The following is a 21,002-nucleotide window of genomic DNA, read 5'->3' on the forward strand; positions in this document are numbered from 1 at the left end:
GGGCTCTACTTGGGGCATCTGCAGGGGAAGGGCCAAAACATCAAGGCGATGGTTACAACCCCCTAATTAGCACCTCTTTTCTTAGCGCCCTGTCCCACTGCGGTTCAGGTGGGACCGGCTGCTGTTAAACTCTTCTCATCCCGAACCAGCTTTTTCTTCTGCCTTTATCTTCGCCATATAGAAAAATATTTCAAACTTGATGTGTTTTCCTCCGTCCCTCCTCTTTCTGAACTACCTCTTTCAGACGGCAAACCATTATTCCACCTTGAGTTCAGCCGAGGAGAAATACACAATAGGTGCGCAATCAATGTAATACATAATGAATCCTCGCCACTTAGAAACTTAGGAGAGTCCAAAAAACCAAAGCGGGGGCTTCTGGTGGCCAAAGATGTGTTCCACCCACTGAGCCATGATTGTGTATTTTTGTTTGGGCGAAGGATCACAGTTTGTAAAATGAAACGCAGCCCGCCATGTAGTTGGTCTTTTGGGTAGCTATGTGAGAAAACTGCGAGGGTACTTGATAAACGAGTGATCGTTCAAACCAAAGGCTGCCCTATCTAGGCTGCAAAATCCAGACAGCCACTAGATCACAGCAAGGAAATTCTTCCGATCTCTTGCAGCCAAAGTGTGGTAGCCTTCCTGCCCTCGAGACCACCCAGTGAAATCATTCGCGGAACAGAGCCTGATTTTAAAATGCTGCATGTTTCTGCAACTGGATCAGAGGTGATATTCAGCGGGTTCTGACCAGTTCTGGAGAACCGGTAGCGGGAATTTTGAGTAGTTCGGAGAACCGGCCAATACCGCCTCTGACTGGCCCCGCCCCCATCTATGCTCCACCTCCTGAGTCCCAGCTGATCGGCTGGGTCTTCTTTTGTTGCCCTGCACAGGAGAACGGAGCTGGAAAGCAGGTTAGTGGGGTGGGGAGGGAATGGGGATTTTGCAGTATCCTTCCCCTGCCACGCCCACCAAGCCACGCCCACAGAACTGGTAGTAACAAATTTGGAATCCCACCACTGAACTGGATACTGGTTGTTCCTGCCTAAAAGAAGGCTGGGGATTCACAGTCGCCTTCTGAATATGGACTCCAGTTCCTATTGGCTAGGCTAGGTAGCATGGCTAATGGTTGGGAAAGATGGGAGCTGGAGTCCAAACACAGAAGGCCACAGGTAGGATTGTCCCAGAGCAGAATGATGCCTGGTCTCTCGGTCTCTGCTCTCCATCCCACCGTTAGATGTTGGTAAGAGCTGTGGTGAAGCTTATTCTCTCTGCATCTCCCGTTATCTGCTACAGTGGAAGTGCTTCAGTGTGACTAAAGGCTTGCTAGCTTTGGATGTATTCCCTACAGCAGGGGTGTCCAATTCAAGGCCTGTGGGCCGGCTCCGGCTCCGGCTCGTGGGGTGCTGAGATCTGGCCTGCAAGACCACCCTGCAAACAGTGAAGGACCAACCCGTGGTGCCTCTGCCAGCGAAAACAGAGCCTGGGTGTGGCGCCCAGGCCATTACGGGTGCCCCAGACACAAGTGACATCAAGCTGGCCACGCCCAGCTGGCCACGCCCCTCAATGAAATCGAGTTTGACACCCCTGCCCTACAGGGAGCTCCTGAAACATTGCTCGCCCGTTTCCCAGTTGTCTCCCAAGCCCAAACGTACCTCCTGCCTTGGGTTTGCGGTTTGCTCCCAGGCTGCGTTGCAAAGAAACCATGTTGTGCAGGCTTTCTTCGGTAACATACAGCAAGATGTTGTCTGGTTTGATGTCTGTGTGGATGATGCGACATTCTTTGTGCAGGAAATGTAAACCTTGGAGTATCTGCATTGGCCAGATGCGAAAGGCAGTCAGTGGCCCAAATTCTATCTACTGACACCAGGTCAAGATAAAGACTCAACCTTCAGCCCTGGCAATGATCCCTGGTAGGGCATATAATTTCCTTGGCCACAGGGTAACAGTGGTTTGGCCTTCTTTCTCTGCCCAGCTTTTAACCACCCAAAGACTAGTCATTTCTAACTCTGCTTTGCTTTTATGCTCTAGGGACAGGCCTGCCCCAGCGTTGGCTAGAAAAGGGTTGCTTCGGTTTATTTCTGAAAGTTTCCTTGTGTTTAAATTGTTTCTTCTCAAGCCTCTGATCCTGATCATGGGAAAGCAGGTTTAAAATGGCCACCCAAGAGACTCCGCTTTTCCCCAAGGGTGGTTAGCTTTAGGCCTAAAAGCCATAATGTGGCTAATTGACTGGTTTTGGCATGGCCATTGTGGTTTGCTAGCCATTGCTTATGGCTTAGCCAGTTGAGGGAACCATGCCCATTATGATTTAAACAAATTCAGGATCTGCACAGCAGGTGAATAAAACAGTCCCTCATCCCTGTGCAGATAACCAATGTTGAGCAGAGATAGCAATAGCACTTAGACTTATATATCGCTTCACAGTGCTCGTTTTACCCACCTCGGAAGGATGGAAGGCTGAGTCAACCTTGAGATTCGAACTGCCAAATTGCAGGCAGCCGACAGTCAGCAGAAGTAGCCTGCGGTACTGCACTCCAACCACTGCGCCACCCGCAGCTCATACCTTTGATACTTTGTCCTTAGTTGTGAATCTACCGCAACACGGTCCCCAACCTTTCAGCTCCATGAACCAGCAATAGAGGTGGCGGTCAGGGGTGGGAGGAGATGGTTTAGCGTGCACAACTTAATCCTGCGCATGCGCAAATGGAGCTTTGTGCACTCACCTGCCACAGGCTGTGGATCGATAGCAGTCCATGGACCAGGGATTGGCGACCTCTGTACTAGAAGGTGTTGCCATTCCACAGGGGGGGAAGGTGGAGAATAGGCATCTGGCTAGCCTCTCTGGGCAGTAAGATCTCCAGAAATTTAGTTTACTGATACTGATCCAGGGTATAGCATCAGCCTAGAATCCATAAGGCTAGGGAATGACTATGTGCCCTATATAAATGTATGTCAAACTCTGCAAGATGCAGGGTGTAGTATTGTGCACATGCCCGCAAAGGGCTTGGTGACGCTTGAATCACAACGCCACATCTCCGCAGATCTTGGCGCACCCTCCCCCAACCGATGCTCTTTTTCCTTCTTCAGCTCTCCGGTGAAGTTCTACTCACCTGGCGCATGGCCTTCTTGACAAAGGGCAGCGGGAGGCCTTGGGAGCCTCGGATGCTCAGCAGAGTCTGCAGCGAAGGTCCCAGCAGCTCCATCACTAAGCACACATGTGGGACCAAGTCAGGGATCCACTAACTGAAAGGTTCCCCTAATGCCGAAGTTGCTCTAAAAGGGGGGAAGCAGCATGGAGACCGGAGGGGGACTTTTTAGCATGGTACCCCATAAAATGTCAGCTGAGACAGTCAAGGGCGAGCCCAAGGCTATAAGTGCCCCAGGCAAGGCTTTTGAGTCTTTAAAAAAAAAAACATTTGCAGAGTGTAACTACATTTTCTGGCTCTCAACAATTAAGGCTGTAAGACAATGTCTGTGGTCAGTTGTCTCTCTCAACCCTCTAAACAAACGGGGCTTTTATTTCTGGGAGATGTGGATAACAACAACCACCATAAGATGTCATCATCTAGGAAATTTAGGTTATTTTAATTTTCCCCCACCTCCCACCTCTCTCCATAGACCTCAGGGCAGCAATCAGGATGACTGACTGCCTTTTGTCCTCACAAATGAGGTGGGCAACAGCACTTTGCCCGCAGTCATCAAATGAGGACAATTTGAAGTAGAATAAGAATTTAACGGAATAACAGAATTGGAGGCGATCTTGGAAGTCGTCTAGTCCAGGGGTCTCCAACCTTGGCAACTTTAAGCCTGGAGGACTTCAACTCCCACAATTCCCCAGCCAGCTGGCTGGGGAATTGTGGGAGTTGAAGTCCTCCAGGCTTAAAGTTGCCAAGGTTGGAGACCCTTGTTCTAGTCCAACCCTCTGATCAGGCACTTAGCACTTAGACTTATATACCGCTTCACGGTGCTTTTACAGCCCTCTCTAAGTGGTTTTACAGAGTCAGTCTATTGCCCTCAACAATCTGGGTCCTTATTTTAAGGATGGAAGGCTGAGTCAACCTTGAGCAGGTCAGGATCGAACTGCTGGCAGCCGGCAGTCAACAGAAGTAGCCTGCAGTACTGCATTCTAACCACTGGGCCACCATGGCTCAAACCCTACACCAGTAGTGGCTAACCTTTTTTGGCTCCCGTGCCGATAAATGTGCTCACGCTCGCGTGCTGGGCCCCTGCACCCCCTGCGCATGCACGCGAGATTCCCCCTCGCGCGCCACGCGACTTTGCGCATGCGTGCGCAATTCCCTCGCACGCCGTGCATCTTTGCGTATGCGTTGCGATTCCCCTCGCACCGTGTCTTCGCATGCATGTGTGATTCCCCCCCTTGTGCGCAGCGCATATGCGCATGCGATCCCCTGGTGTGCAGCGCATCTCTGTGCATGCGCACGGGTCTCCTGCGCTCCCCCCTCCACACCCCTGTGCATGCAACGCCAGATATCCGACAGTCAGCTGTCGGGCAGCAGCGTGCGCATGTGCACTGGGGCTCTTCCCGGCGACCTCTCGCGTGCCGGGGGAAATGGCTCTGCGTGCCACTTCCGGCATGCGTGGCATAGGTTCACCAACACGGCCCTATACCGTTTCATACAGTGGTTGTCCAACCTCTTTGAATCTAGTTCTCGCTGAGGCCAAAGTCCAGCTCTAAGTTGTGGGTGAAGAGATTGGACAGCCATTTGTCTGAAATGGTATAGGGTCTCCTGTTTGAGCACGGGGGTGGGGGGTGGGGGTTGGACTAGAAGACCTCCAAGATCCCTTCCAGCTCTGTTATTCTGTTAAAATCTGTTCCCATGAATGGGTGGGTGCTCATTGCAGGAATCATTGATTATATTGACCGTTGTAATGTTTCGACTCTTCTGTATATAATCTTGATTTCTGCTAAGTCACCTGTCTTTGGGATTGCAGCAGGTTGAAACGCTGATAAACAACCAAGTAAATTGTTTCATGAAAGTTAGCCTGTCTGCTATTTTTCAGCCAAAGCCACAAATTCACTGACAGGAGGGAACCGAGAGAACCATGTTTGGCCAAGTTCCCTGTCAGGGACAAGGCCACGTTTGATGCGGCTCTTCCCTCAAACGGTCTGCCCTGAGAGAGAAATTGCTCTTCTGTCAGGCTGCCACATGGAGGTAGGAGAACAGCTGCAGTGCGATTTCATCACCTCTCTGATGGGATCAGCCGTCTTGAGCTTTTCCCAAGCTGTCACCTGATCAGCAGCTCTTCTCCTAGAACTGTTTTCATCCCAGTTCTCTGGGGAAGCGTTCCAAGAAAGAGCTTGCCATCCCCTCCCCCTTTTCCATCCTCACCTCTGCTCTTTTTCCTTGTCAATGTTATTTTTGCAAATGAAGTCTGAGAGCAGAGGCCGTCTCCCTAATGAATCTGTGCAAACTACATAAAGCCACTTTCACTGAGTAAAAAAAAATTAAAAAATCAAGTCATATTTTAATTCTTCCCTTCATTTTATCGATTGGCCAGTCCAGTCCCAGAAGATGGCCTTTTTTCCACAGTGGCCCCTGCTCTACGGAAGATCTTTCCTTCAGAGATTTAGGATGGCTCCAACCCTGTTAGCCTTTCATAGGGCCCTGAAAATCTGGCTATATTTCCGTGATTGGGGTGCTGAATGTGTTAAGGGCCCCATTTTCTGGCTGTATTGGTAACTAAATATCTTGCTCCTGTATATATTTAATTAGAATGTTTTTAATATTTTTGGTTTTTAAATGTTTTTAGTACTTTTAAATGTAATGTATTTATTTTTGAATTGTTAGCTATCCAGAATTGTTGACTGAGATGGGTAGCTATAAAATTTTAATAAATAATCTATCTATCTATCTATCTATCTATCTATCTATCTATCTATCTATCTCTTCTATTGTTATAAGTAAAAATTTGGTTATTACACCTGAGAATATAAAGAGCCGAACTGAAGCCATTTTGTGTTTGCAGTCTGAACTTTTAAAGTCCAGAACATTTATGTAATGTGTTTTCTGCTAGGAATAATACAATATTGCAAAACTATGTACTTGGCATAAGTTAGAGGTATGTGCTGGGGCGTTCTGACATTATAAATCACATTAAGAGATATTAATGTTTTCTTATAATTTTCTGGTATTTGAATAATAGGAAATCTGACTATAATGAGTTGTCCATGGAAGATTGGAACTTTCTTATGAAAACATCCATATATGGGAAAAAGGAAGTGTTATGTAACCATGTAATTTGATAAACCTATATAAGCTGTATTCACCAAATGGGGGTGTCTCCTTCCTCCTAGAAAATGTTTTTTTTTTCTGGAGTAGAGGGGTCCATACTGCAGTATTTTCCCTAATAAAGCATCCTACGGATCAGATTATCAAAAGTCTGTTGATTCATTTTTATATGCTTCTCATATCTATTATCTATCATCTATCTATTTTTATATATATCTATCATCTATCTTTATCAGCTATTCTAGCTATCATCTATCTATCATCTTATCTATCTAATTTCTACATATTATCTATCATCTATTTTCTATCTATCTATCTATCTATCTATCTATCTATCTATCTATCTATCTATCTATCTATCTATCTATCCTATTTATCATCTTCTGTCCCCAGATACCATCATTAGCCTTGTCAATGTTAGCTCCCCCAACTTAAGATTTTCCAGATGTATGGAACTACAATTCCCATCCCATCAGATAAGGAGTGTCGTGGTCCATCTTATCTGGAGAACACTCGGTTGGAGGAGGAGGCATTCAGAAAATGCAAGCCTGGCTTGGTGGCCTCGTGGTCCCTGTGCTATCAACCAAAGGATATGGAAACCATTTTCTCCGATCATTTTGAAATCATCCAAAAGGTGGATGATGTAATCGCTGCCTTGGTCTCTCCTCCTCTTGCTATTCACCTGTCAAAAGAGGAAGAGAAAGGGTGACCCACCAAAGAAAGCTACAGTCCGTTCTGTTGTCATCCTAGAATGCAAAGCAGGGAAATTCAGGCTTAGCTTACAGGAAGAGATATTTGGTTGAGGGTTAAAGAAAGACTTCTGGAAACGTAAGAGCAGCTGAGCAGGAAAAGTAAGTACCAGAGAGGGGGTGGGTTTTACTTTTCTGGATGTGTTCCAGGGGAGGCTAGATAGCCATCTGTTAGGGATGTTTTAATTTAAATTCCTTCACTGAACAAAAGTTTGGACCCAATGGCTCCTGCCAGACGTGTAATTGTACAGAATTTATGCAAATCACTCATTTTTTTTAGAGTGTCTTGAACTTTCCTCAATCTGCAATTTAGGGATAATTGGAATCTAGATTTATATACACAAGCAGGCACTGGAACAATCCAGCTTGTTCTTTATAGAGCACAGAAAAGGTGGGCCGGTCCTTGGCATGCTGAGCTATTGCTTAGACACACTGACTGGAGTTGTGTAGATTAGGAATAACAGGTTGGCCTCAGATGTTCTATATGCCTCCATTGGAGAAGAATAAGTGCCTGTCTCAACAAGCCTTGCGAATCAAGGCGGGATGAACTAGCAGGAACATCTGGATAGACATCTTCCACTTTTTTTTTGGCTGTTCAACAATCCTCCTGATGACTTCACCACTGCTCCTCCTCCTGGTGCTCAAGGGAGATGAGTGAAATGTGGGCAAAGGGTGAGATAATTGAACATGCAAGGGGTCAGGAGGAGGTTCTGCAGGCCAGGTGGTCCAAAAATAGACTTTGTGGGCCACGGGTTTCCCCCGTTCCTTTATAGCAATGCTTCTCAACCTTGGCAGCTTGAAGAGGGGTGGACTTCAACTCCAAGAATTCTCTAGCCAGCCGTGATTCCTGGTTCATCTGAAGAACAGTTGCAGGAATGGAGCATGGCCGAGTCTGGTGACAAGGACTAGGGGGTGGCATGATAGCAGTGTTCCAATATTTGAGGCACTGCCACAATGATGAGGGGGTCAACCTATTTTCCAAACCACCAGAAGGTAAGAGAGGCAACAATGGATGGAAACTAATCAAGGAGAGAAGCAACCTGGAATTAAGGAGAAATTTTCTAACACTGAGGAGCAATTAACCAGTAGGTCAGCATGCCTTCAGAAGTTGTGTGTGTGCTCCATCACTGGAGGCTTTTGAGAAGAGATTCCATCTGTCTGGAATGAACAATGGTCTCCTGCATGACCAAGGGGTTGGACTAGAAGACCTCCAAGGTCCCTTCCAACTCTGTTATTCTGTTATTCATTGATACGTACATAGCGAAGGAGCATGACTTCATCCAGGGCTGCCTCAGCAAAATTCTCCCCTCCTTTGGGTACCTTCACAGCCACACACCTATTTTTCCTGAAATAAAACACATTGCTTAAAATGAGTACAGAATAAACGATCTTTTTTTTCTTGGCTTTGGGTTGCTTTGAATTCCATTGACTGCTGTTTCGGACATTGGCTTACATTTCCCCAACTGGCTAGGGAAGTCCACTGATGAAACCTGCTTTCAAAGGGCAACCTTTGAAAGTAAAATGGGACATGATGGTTTCCTTGAAAGAACTGAATATTGAAGTGGATAGGTGGTATAGCTGGTAAGGGACAATGCAAGGAGGACAGAGACCTCCTCCTAGTTAAACATAGAATAGGAAATAAATGTGTGGGAGGGGAATATGTGCTAGGCAGGTGTCAGATGCAAATAATCAGGCACATTAATTGAATTCAAGATACAGAAGAGTGTATTATTGCTACCTATTGCACAAAAATCTGGTCAACGAATGGTCAAAGCTACATTGGCACTAGATTAGGGTTAACAGAATTCATGGAGGGCTGGACTTGGGTCTCTTGTGGCAACACGATGATTCCAAACTGATGACATGTTTAACTCTGCCCTTCCAGCTCAGCCTGCTCTTTTCTTACAGCAAGATAGGCATCTCACCATGGAGAGGAGGTATCTATTAAGGATGCCTCGTGTTGAGGTAATTCCCCGTTAGGAGAATGAGCGCATACAGGGAGACGTGTAGAGAGTAGTGTTTGAATAATACACACACAGCACACAGATACACTGTACAGTAAATGTAGAGTTTTTCTGTCAATAAAGGTTTAAGCAAAGTTCAAAATAGGCAGTCCAAAGTCATTCACAGGTAAGATCAGTCAGTTTTTAGTCCAGGGTTAATTCAATAACAAAGTCCAAAAACAGTTCAGTAACAGACTTACATTAAATCCAGTAATATCAGTCAATTAGAAGAAATGGAGGAAAGGCAATACTTTCCAACAGAAGGAAAAAGAGACTGAGACACAATCTCTTCTGAGATTAAGACTAAACAACCCAGGTTTCTGGCTCCATTTTATGGCCGCTTGAGTAATCACACCCAACTACAGTTTTTGCATTTTCTTAAAGATATAGTACTAAAATGTTTATCCTGGTTTATATATTTCTAACCCAAATACCTGTTAGGTGACTTATATTCCTAGCACCTCTTTTGCAAAAAGGGAAAATCTCTCAGGCCTCTACTTCCTCTGCTCCCAATATTTCAACACCCACAAGCACTAATATCTGGTTCCCTAAATCTCCCCCAGGACTGAACCCAGAGAAAAATTCACAGACCAGCACTGATTTGAAAGGACTGAGCTGTTCTAGGGAAGCAAAGGCTAGAATTCTATTTTCCCTTGTAGCTTGATATGAACTTATTCCTTGTACACTTGTAGACAAGACGGGAAACACAATCAGATGAGTTAATTCAATTTTATTATAAGGCTACATTAATAGAATCTTGCACGTCTGAAAGAACAAATCTCCTGCTTGAGAACCTGGACAGGGGGTATCCTTTTGAGTTTCTTTCTTCTCCCATTATGCAGTGGTGGGCTATGCTGTCTCTTATCTGACTGTGCCCCTTTCCCCTCTGTTTTCCAAGGTCATTCCCGCATACTATTACATCTAAGTCACTGTTCCAGCCAGTTTAAGAAAGGTATTTATTTATTTATTTATTTATTATTTATTTGTCAATTGCTTACAAGATAATAGGTATAAGTAAAAACATAGTTATGAATACATGGATACATATAAGAAAAATAAAAAATATATAAAAAACAATAGGACAGGGACGGTAGGCACGTTGGTGCACTTATGCACGCCCCTACAGACCTCTTAGGAAAGGGGTGAGGTCAACAGTAGACAGTCTAAGGTTACAGTTTTTGGGGTTTGAGGAAAAAAACCACAGAGTCAGGTAGAGTATTCCAGACATTGACCACTCTGTTGCTGAAGTCGTATTTCCTGTAATCAAGTTTGGTGCGATTAACCTTGAGTTTGTATCTATTGTTTGCTCTTGTATTGTTATGGTTGAAGCTGAAGTATTCATTGACAGGCAGGACATTGCAATGTATGATTTTATATACTATACTTAGATCGGACCGAAGGCGGCGTAGTTCTAGGTCTAGAATTTCGAGTCCGGTGACATAAGGTATTCTGCAATGAGTAGAGGAGCGGAGAACTCTTCTTGTGAAATATTTCTGGACTTTCTCAACTGTGTTAATATCAGATACGTAATGTGGGTTCCAGACTGATGAGCTGTATTCGAGTATTGATCTAGCAAATGTTTTGTATGCTCTAGTTATTAGTGTGATATTACCAGAGAAAAAGCTATGTAACCATAGTATTGCTGAGCTCTTCAACCTTTCCTCTAGTTCCCAGGTTCCAATGCTGGGTTGTTCCAAATGAAGCGCATAAAGCACTTGCAACCAATGTCTCTGTGCAATCATTCCATCCTTCCCTGCTTGGTGGATTGTTTTGAGATGAAGGAAAAAAAGGATGGTTGAAGAAATAGGAAGACATCTATTACTGTGATGGAAAGTAGGAAGGAGTGGCTGCATTCCAGAGGGCAAAAAGACAGCAAAGTTTAAATAGTTTGGTTGGGACAAAATGAATTAAGAAGGTTCCTCCCTAGCCATTCTCATAATAGTATGTATAGTGATGCAAATAGTTGCCTTTGTTGGGCAAGATTTCTGTCTGTAGGTGAGGAGCAATAAAGGAAACTTCTCTGAAATAATTCTGTGTGTCTTCCTTGGTTCTTGGGCCTGACAGTTACTGGCAGAAAACCAGTTATTGGTTTTCTGCCAGTAACTGAGTGAGACAGAACGATTCCATAATAAAAAGGTCTATCTGGGAAGCATCTTTGATGTGTGCTTCTCATGAATGACTTGTCTGCTTGACTTGGTGAACTGAAAATTACTCTGTGGTGAGCAGAGCTTATGACCATGGTGGAACAAAGAGTCAGCAAATGGACCAGCTTCTCAGAATTCCTCCTCAGACAAGGAGAATATTAAAGATTGCTCACAAATGCTCCAGACAGTAGCTCCTCAGAGACTGTATGAGTTAATAGCTCTAGGAGCTGAATTAGTGCCTTTCTTTTCCTAACCCTTTCAAAAGGACTCTGGATTTACCTATTTCTTTCTTAATAACGTCTGTGAATGGCTTATTAACAGGTGAGGATACATATAAATATATATATTTTTAAATGAATGAATTATTTTCAGAAAAGCATGTTTCCTCACACTAAATGAGTTTCTTTCAATCTTTGGCAAAAGAAGTTTTATGCAAGTTTAAGGACTTTAAAAAAAAAATCTTAGTTTGGAAAAAACAGCGGAAAGATGATTAGAATGTTCATTTTGGAAAGTTTAAAACAGATTAAGGGGCCAGTTGTTTTGAAATAAGAGTTTAAAATTAATGGCAGGAATTCTTCCTGTGGGAAAATTCTGTTGATTAAAAAAAACAAAAAACATAAGGTGGTATTTTGAAGGTTGGACGTTAGAGAGAACCGGAAAGAAGCAAAGATTATAAATAAAGGAGAAAAGACCCACTAATACTAAATGGAGTAATGTAACTTTGGAAGAATTCAAGGATATTTGGGAACAACGCAGTTCAATAATTATTTTTAAGATTGTCTGCTATCATAAAACTTGATTCAAAAGGGATTATAGAAGAGAAACTGGTTTTACTGGATAAGACAGAGACTGAGGCTGACTCCAATGTGGATTTTAAAATGACAGGTTACTATAATGATATGGAAAACAATGTCATACTGAATTTACAAATAAAATGAGCTGATGACTTTATAATTAAAAGGGATATGCAAATAACACATCACAAAAATTGACTCATAACTCTTTTGGATTTACAAACAAGAAGCATTAAAGTTTTGAAGGATGATGAAAAATCAAGTTCTGGGACACTATTTAAAGAGATTAGAGATGATTATTAAAAATAAAGGAAAAAATGCAAAGTTAATTTATTTGATTGAGGTTAAAATATATACAGTATGTTATTGTTTCTAGTAACTCTTAATGGACTTTTTTTGCTGACAAATTAAAAGGGTTTAAAGTTTTTTTATAGACACAAGTTGAAATACAGGAAGAAGAGACTTTTCATGCTATTTTCAGTACTAACAGAAAAAGTGCTAAATTACTGAAATTGTTCCGACTTGTCATGATGAAAGGAGAATTCATTTCTTTATATCTACCTTCTTTTTTCTTTACTGTGTATATGTTTCTTGCTTTTAAATATTTTTCTTGAACTTTTTCCCTTCTTCCCTTTACATTTTTCTTAGTTCTAAACTTTAATAAAAACTATTTTTTAAAAAAAATAATAATGAATGATTTAGCAGCCAACCTGAGTACTTCTCAGTGAGCCATGGTGGTGCAGGACCATGGGGTGGCAGTGGTTAGAATGCAGTATTGCAGGCTAATTCTGCCAACTGCCAAGAGTTCGATCCTGATTGGACAGTCAAGGTTGACTCAGCCTTCCATCTTTCTGAGGTCGGTAAAATTAGGAGCCAGATTGTTGGGGGCCATAGGCTGACTCTGTAAACCGCTTAGAGAGGGGCTGTAAAGCACTGTTGAAGCGGTATATAAGTCTAAGTATTAGTGCTATTGCTTCTCCAAACTGATGGCTCCCAGAAGTATTACGGTCCCAGAATTCTCTAGCTAGCATGAAGATTACTAAATCGAGGGTGGTAAATTTAATAGAATCTCTCTAAGGGCAGGAGAGCAGACACCGCTGTCTACTAAGGAAATCCATACGCTCTTGTAACAGGAAAATAGGAGGGGGTTGTACACTCCTGTCCTTTCTCTGTAAGGTTTACAGAGGAACTGGCACCACCACTTCAGGGTTTTGAACTCCAATCTTCTCTTACACCCACATTGGAATGAAAACTATTTTCCATGCCATAAATACAATTCTGCCAAACTATAACCCTTCTTCAACAGCAGAATCCACACATACGATTTCCTACGGATTATCAAAAAGTTAATTCAGATCTGGTCATTTTGTTTACTCACCCAGCATCTTGGCAAAGCCAGACTGTTGAGAAATACCCATAGCCCAGATTTTGGACCACGTGATATTTTCCATTGAATGTCTCTCCTTTCTTCACCGGATAGTAGCCGTCTGCAAAAAGGTGGAAGTGGGAACCACTACGTTACTAGAGGTAGTTTTTGACTTGGAATCATTCATTGAGTTGACCCTTCAAAGTTACAGTACTGAAAAATGTGACTTACAACCAATGCAGCATCCCCACTGTCGCCTGATCAAAATTTGGTTGCTCAGCATCAGAGGTGGGCTGCTGGGGGTTCACAGGGGTTCGGGAGAGCCCCTAGCTAAGATTCTGTGCAATTCAGAGAACCCCCAAATCCCACTCCTGGCTGGCCCCGCCCACCCCGCCCCGCCCCTCCCACGAGTCACCACGAGGCCCGTTTTGGAGGCAGGTAAGTGCAGGGCGCACGCAGAGGCTCGGGGAGGGTGAAAAACGGGCCTCCCGGAAGTTTGGGAAGGCCGGAAATGGGCCTGTTTCTGGCTTCCAGAAAGCCTTCGGAGCCTGGGGAGGCCGTTTTCAACCTCCCGGAGGTTTCAGCAAAGCCTCCGGAGCCCAGGGAGGGCAAAAACACCCCCCCCCACCCCGCCGTGGTACAGGAGGCTGAGTAGACCACGCAAACCATGGCCACGCCCACTCAGCAATCGGGCAGAGAACCTTCGCTAAAATTTTTGAAGCCCACCCCTGAGTGTATTTACAATTGTTATACAGTATCCTGGGGTCATGCTAAGCAAAGTCAAGCCGGATTTGTTTAAAGGCAGCACGATTCATTTAACAACTTCATGACTCACTTAACCCCCTTGCTTAAGAATGGAAACTCTGGACTGAAGTCTGGTTGTAAGTGGAGGATCACTTGTGAGAGACATCCAAAGGCTGGCTGCTTAGTTTTACAAGGATGTATACTTCAGAATATAACAAGAAGCCCCTTCTGCAATGAGATTCATGTGAAGATAATTTAAGAAGATTCTCAAATGCACAGTGAACTTGCTAATTATGTTTATCTTGTCTCTCTAAGGTTGTGTGTGTATGGCACACTGAATCACAACCACATTTTTGCCTATGTGGGGAATCTGCTGTTGAATCTTTAAGCCATGTATTTATTATTATTATTATTATTATTATTATTATTATTATTATTATTATTATTATTATTATTATTATTATTATTATTATTATTATTATTATTATTATTATTTGATTAAACATTAACTCGGCTTCTCGGAAGCCAGCTGGGAAGGTTACAGATGGGGATCACATGATCGCTTGTCAAGCCTCTGAATTGGGATCACTTGATCACGTGGGAACGCTTCAACGGTTTTCACATGGGGAAACTGGTCATAAGTCACTTTTTTCAGGGCTGTTGTAACTTTAACCGGTCACTAATTGAATGGTCGTAAGTTCAGGACTACCCATATTCTGTATCATCCACCTCATCTGAACCCCTCTGCCCACCTGGTTACCAGGAAGAAATCTACCTTCGGCCACAAACCTACTGGTTAACTTGGGACAGAGTTAGTTTGATGTAGTAGTTAAAGCACTGAGCTAAAAGTCAGGACACCGTGATTTCTCATCCAACGTTAGGAACACAATGATCTTAAACTAGTCATGTTTCTAGGCCCTAGGAAGGAAGGAAGGAAGGAAGGAAGGGCAAAACATTTCCAAAAACCTTGTCAAGGAAACTGCAGGGAGTAGTCCAGGCAATCACCAGGTGTCAAAATTTTTGTCTCTATCTCTATTTATCTCTGTCTGTCTCTATGCTTCTGTCTTTCTGACTCTCTCTTCCTCTCCTTACCTACCTATTTTTGAGACATCGCATTTAGAAATAATGTGGTGGTTTTGATTATGGCGGCACGATGACTCAGCAGCTAAGATGCTGGGCTTGTCAGCTGGAAAGCTGGCAGCCCAGTTTTGAGCTCTGAGCAGAGGTGATATTCAGTAGATTCTGACCAGTTCTGGAGAACCAGTAGTGGATATTTTGAGTAGTTCGGAGAACACGCAAATACCGTCTCTGACTGGTCCCGCTCCCATCTATTCTCTGCCTACCGAGTCCCAGCTGATCGGCTGGGTCTTCTTTTGTTGCCCTGCACAGGAGAACGGAGCTGGAAAGCAGGTTAGCGGGGTGGGGAGGGAATGGAGATTTTGCAATAACCTTCCCCTGGAGTGGGGTGGAAATGGAGATTTTAAGTATATCCTTCCCCTGCCACGCCCACCAAGCCACACCCACAGAACCGGTAGTAAAAAAAAAATTGAATCCCACCACTGGCTCTGAGTGCTGCATGATGGTGCAAGTTCCCATTACTTGGCCCAGCTCCTGTCCATTTAGCACACAGAGGTCCAACTCACAGAGTCACATTGCCGTCACGCGATGTATCGTGATGGCTTCTCCCTTTGTGGAGCTGGGGTGGGTGTGTGGCCTGCGCATGATGCATCCGGTCCGCAGGCCGCCAGTTTGACACCCCTGATAGCAGTTCGAAAGCAGGCAAATGTGAGGAGCTAAATAGGTGCTATTTTGGTGGGAAGGTAACAGCACTCCAAGACCTCATGCTGGCCACATGACCACTGAAACGTCTTGGGACAGCTCTGGCTCATGGCCTCGAAATGGAGATGAGTGCTGCCCCCTATAGTCAGCAATGGTTAGCAGCATAAAACCCACAGGGACTCCTCTCCTTCCTGATGTAGCCACAACCCTGCCATCTGCCCCAAGGGTTGATGCAAGGCCAAGCAGGACTTGCTTGCAACTTACCTCCACCAGAGGTCAAGGAGGCTTCCTCCATGGCACGGGTGCCACCCTCCAAAGGGGAAGACTTCCTGGATCTGTTTAGGCTGAGGAGGTTTTACATCTAAGAGCAGAAGGAATTCAACCCAGTCAGTTGTAGGTTGTCATTTACCAGGAGGAAGAAAAAACACGCACACACAATTACGCATCCCTGCAACTCCCAGCCTCCTACAGAAAGCATAGCTACACATGTAGGTGAATAGATGCAAAGGATTACCAGGGTGAGAGTTCTAAAGGAAAACTTTACGGACATGTCAGGAACTCCAGAGCCTACTTTGTGCAGCTGGACCCCAAAGGTGCAAATTCTGATAACAGCAGAACTTAACAGGCTAACGGCAAAAAGAAATTCTTGGCAAATTGTCAGGCACAATTTACCCGAACGGGTAAGCTAAGCCTATTCTGGGGGTTGGCCTCCCAGTCAACGACGACGCCTCCTTCAGCTTGTGCTTGACGCTTGGCTTATGTTGAATCATCAAACCAACATTGGTCGGTGTGATCTACATCAAGGCCCCGGAGTTCCCGCTATGCCGACACCTGAGATAACAAGAGTACGGTCCTGGAGGGATGAGCCGAGACCGCAAGCCGGTTCACCCAATGCCAAGGGCTGCCACTTCTCCAAGATCCCTTTGTCACAGGGCTCATACAATGACAATATAAAGCCGCGGAGCAGGTCAAACGCAAAGTGAATAGTGCAAAGGTCTTACCAGGGCTCTGATTGGAACCGATCTACCCGATCTAACAGCAGCCTCCCAGATTTTTGTCTAAACATAATGGGGGGAAAAAAGGGAAGTAGGGTTTTCTGCCATGTCGAGGAGAGAAATACTGTGGTGCAAATCCTAAAATAACTTGAATTTTATCCCAAAAGATACAGTGGCACACTATTTCTGCCATATTGTCAAGGGAGTCCCCAGGAGTCAAATTCAAAATAAATATTAGACTTTTGAGCAGCAATGAAGTGTGGTGGTTAAGGGGCTGGACTGATACCAGAAAGTTCCCCCTTCGAGCCCATCCTCAGCATTGGATGCCTACCAGGTGTCCCTCTGCCTCATAGGATGACGGCAGCTTCCCCTGCAGAAGAGTCAGTTCAAGCTTAGCCTGTTGGGTGTTTCTGTTCCCAGGTTCATCTCCCCATCAGGAATAAAATTGTCCGGGCAAAGGGCAACTAGGCAAACCAGGCTGCTATACATCACAGCTCATTTCTAACTCAAGAATGAGAGAGCCACAGGAAGCTGGACTCAAAGGTCTGAATGATTCTATTATCTTAATGGTGTCTTGTGACACTCAAGATACTTGTAGATTGATAGAAGTGGATGAGGGCTTCCTACAACCAATCGGACTAGAGGTCCAAGGGACCTTGGAGGTCTTCTAGTCCAACCCCCTGTTCAAGCAGGAGACCTTCTAGCATTTCAGACAAGTGGCTGTCCAGCTTCTTCTTAAAAACCTCCAGCGATGAAGCACCCACAACTTCTGGAGGCAAGCTGTTCCACCGGTTAATTGTCCTCACTGTTCGGAAGTTTCTCCTCAGTTCCAGGTTGCTTCTCTTCTTGATTAGTTTCCATCCATTGTTTCTTGTCCTGCCTTCTGGTGCTTTGGAAAATAAACTGACCCCCCGCTCCTCTTTGTGGGAGCCCCTCCAATATTGGAAAACTGCTATCATGTCACCTCTAATCCTTCTTTTCTCTAGACGACTTCTTCTTCTTCTTCTTCTTCTTCTTCTTCTTCTTCTTCTTCTTCTTCTTCCTCCTCCTCCTCCTCCTCCTCCTCCTCCTCTTCTCTTCCTCCTCCTCCTCCTCCTCCTCCTCCTCCTCCTCCTCCTCCTCCTCCTCCTCCTCTTCTTCTTCTTCTTCTTCTTCTTCTTCTTCTTCTTCTTCTTCTTCTTCTTCTTCTTCTTCTTCTTCTTCTTCTTCTTCTTCTTCTTCTTCTTCTTCTTCTTCTTCTTCTTCTTCCTCTTCTTCTTCCTCCTCCTCTTCCTCTTCTTTGTCTTCCTTCCTCCTCCTCCTCCTCCTCCTTTTCTTCTTCTTCTTTTCCTCTTCTTCTTCCTCCTCTACTTCCTCCTCCTCCTCTCCTCCTCCTCCTCCTCCTCCTCCTCCCTCCTCCTCCTCCTCCTCTTCTTCTTCTTCTTTTCTTCTTCCTCTTCTTCCTCCTCCTCTTCTTCTTCTTCTTCTTCTTCTTCCTCCTTCCTCCTCCTCCTCCTCCTCCTCCTCCTCCTCCTCCTCCTCCTCCTCCTTCTCCTCTTCCTTCTCCTCCTCCTTCTTCTTCCCACAGTTGCAGGGTCCGCTTTTCTGATCTTCTTTTCTCTAGACTCGCCATACCCAATTCCTGCTACCATTCTTCATATGTTTTAGTCTCCAGGCCTTCAAACATCTTAGTTGCTCTTTTTCTAAAACCTCAAAATCTTTTTTTGTAAAGCGATGACCAAACTGGGTGTCGTATTCCAGGTGTAGACTGTTCTCCATTTATCACAGAATGATGGAATTGAGAAGGGGCCACTGGCCTCCTGTAACCTGCCCTCCAGCACAAAGACATACAAATATACGGACACAATTCAATTTGTAATGCAACAGGCAATCGTGAGTTATATTTTCTCATTCTCTTTCTACCATTTTTGCAGTGTTTTTGTCCATGAGCCTACTTCTATCGCTTTGAATTCTAGAACAGACCTGCTGGGGAGGTCACAGCAGGAGTTAGGATTTCAAGGATTCGCATGCAAATGATAGCAGCCAAGTTTAGCCGTCACTGCTCCTTGTGCAGCAGGGACCTGGGCCAGTCTATTTTACATAACAAAGATCTACCTCTTTCAGGCAGACCCATAATAGGAATTGCCAAAAGCCCTTTCATTATATCATCACCCAACAAGAGTCAATTCAAGCCTGGGACTCAAAAGGCAGCCTACAGAGTTGTGCCTGCATGGCCCCATGGGAGTCTGACAACCAATCAGAATTCAAGCTCAAATTCAAAGCCCAACAGAGGGCATAAAACCAAAGGGCTCTCAGCATCTCTTCCCTTTTTCGCTCAGGAGCTCCAAGGCATGTGGTCCTATCCACCATTAAACCATCTTTCCAAACAGCCTCCATGTTTCCAGTGTCTTTTTCCCCACTTGGAACTGAACCCAGAAGGATATTTCTTCCAACAGAGCATTGGAGGAGGAGGAGGCGGCTCTGATATTTCCAAACGTCCATTAAATACAAATTTACATTATTTGTATCATGTATCATATTTCCATGACAATAATATTTGTCAATGGTTTCATTATCATAATATTGTGGTGCTGTGTATGTTTTTATTTCTGTAATCTACTGAAGGTCATAAGATTTTAAACAGGTCATCCATATGTATATATTGTTCTGTATTTAATTAAGAAAACTCATTTAAAAAAACAATCAAGGACTTGGTTTTTTAAATTGATTTTTTACTGCATGTGTCATTTGGAGTAGAGAATCAATTTTAAAAAAACAAACCCTTGATTTTTGTTTTAAAAAATGGGTTTTATTAATTGAATACAAAACAACCCCCCCTCCAAAAAAAATCACCTTAGCTTTAATATGAAATGGAAACAGTATGAATAAAAACATTGTCTCTTGAATATCAAATCTTCCATAGCTATTTGTTGTATTGTAAAAAGTAAAGCCAGACTTCAATTACTCATTGATCAATACTATTGATCGGTTATTATTGATAAATTTATTTGATAAACAAATGCAATAAATAAATAAAGATTACGAACATTTGAGTGCCTATAATTCATTCTAACCCTGATTACTTCTCCCAATGTTTGCCATTAACAAGCATGCTAGTGGGTGAGTGGACTTCCCAATAAAGAGCATATGTTGGGCTGGCATTTGTCTGACAAGGTGGCTGGCATCTACCCCCTCTACAGTGGAAACTCTGGTCACGACCGTAATTCTTCCGTAACTTCGGTTGCAACCCGATTTTGTTGTGACCGGAATCAAGACTCACTGCGCATGCCACCTACAAAAAAAAATGGCGCAGAAGGGGAAATTGGCGCGGAAAGGCCGTGTTTGACCGCCAAGGCCGTGTTTGACCACCACCCAATTTTTGAATCATGATCCGACTCAAAAATGTTGTGGATTTTTTGGTCAGAACCCGATTTGGTCGTGGTCAGAAGTGTTTGTGACCGGAGGTTCCACTCTATGCTAAATAAATCCATGTAATTAGTTAGCAAAATCAAGAGGTTTGACACCTAAACAAACAGGGTGTTTTTCCAAAAACCAAGCCAGCTGTAACCCAGGAGCTTCTGAACTTCTCAATGATCCATTTTTGTCTTCCTAAGACTGGGAAAAGGTCCTGGAGCCGGACCAGATCATCTTTCACTAAAATCCAGCAAATGCATGAAACTTACGTCTTCTGCAGTGTCAGGATGGTAGCCCAGATGCACCCTTTAAGCAGATTGAGGGGACACACCACTTCCTGATCTCTGCCAGGCTTTGGAGCTTTGGGGAATATCATCCAAGAAGCTTTTGCCTGCTTCTCTTTTTAGTCTCTGGAAAGAAGCTCAGCTGGAGAGAGAGAGAAAGTGGGAGGGAGGGTCGTCCCAAATCCCCTGGTATAGTGGGAGGGAGAGTTTGGATTGGACTGCGCTCAAAGTCTGCAGATCCACGGCTCAACTCCAATGCAACTCGGAGCCAGGACAGCTGGGAAGTTCTCCTTTTATCATTCCTTTTCATTGCTCTGCACCTGTTGCCACAGCTTCCTGCTTTGCTCTCTAATATTTTCCTGGCTCGGTTGCTGCCTTGCTGCCAAAGCAAAATCTGGAATCTCTCGGGTGGGTATTTATAGGTCAGCATTTACAGATAGCCAGGAGAGAAATGCAAACTTTTACACTGTACAGTTGGCTGACTCTCAGCCTAGAGCTATTTTTTC

General features: G+C 44.2%; 1 protein-coding gene across 1 annotated transcript in view; it reads right to left on the bottom strand.

Annotated features, from left to right (window-relative positions):
• The window catches only part of LOC113422221 (SRSF protein kinase 3-like), a 28,500-nt gene extending 7,756 nt beyond the window's left edge, over positions 1-20,744 (bottom strand). The window contains exons 1-7 of the mRNA XM_026683023.2: positions 20,482-20,744; positions 16,089-16,185; positions 13,314-13,422; positions 8,252-8,339; positions 6,840-6,927; positions 3,105-3,211; positions 1,650-1,806 (exon numbers count right to left, since the gene is read on the bottom strand). Coding sequence (XP_026538808.2) covers positions 1,650-1,806; positions 3,105-3,211; positions 6,840-6,927; positions 8,252-8,339; positions 13,314-13,422; positions 16,089-16,119 — 580 coding nt within the window. The 5' untranslated portion in view covers positions 16,120-16,185; positions 20,482-20,744. The remainder of the gene's footprint in view (positions 1-1,649; positions 1,807-3,104; positions 3,212-6,839; positions 6,928-8,251; positions 8,340-13,313; positions 13,423-16,088; positions 16,186-20,481) is intronic.
• Positions 20,745-21,002: the final 258 nt, after the last annotated feature.

The sequence above is a fragment of the Notechis scutatus genome, chromosome 2 (assembly GCF_049901735.1).
Source record: "Notechis scutatus isolate UNSWTSFEM ecotype Mainland chromosome 2, rNotScu1.2, whole genome shotgun sequence".
Classification (NCBI taxonomy): Eukaryota; Metazoa; Chordata; class Lepidosauria; order Squamata; family Elapidae; genus Notechis; species Notechis scutatus.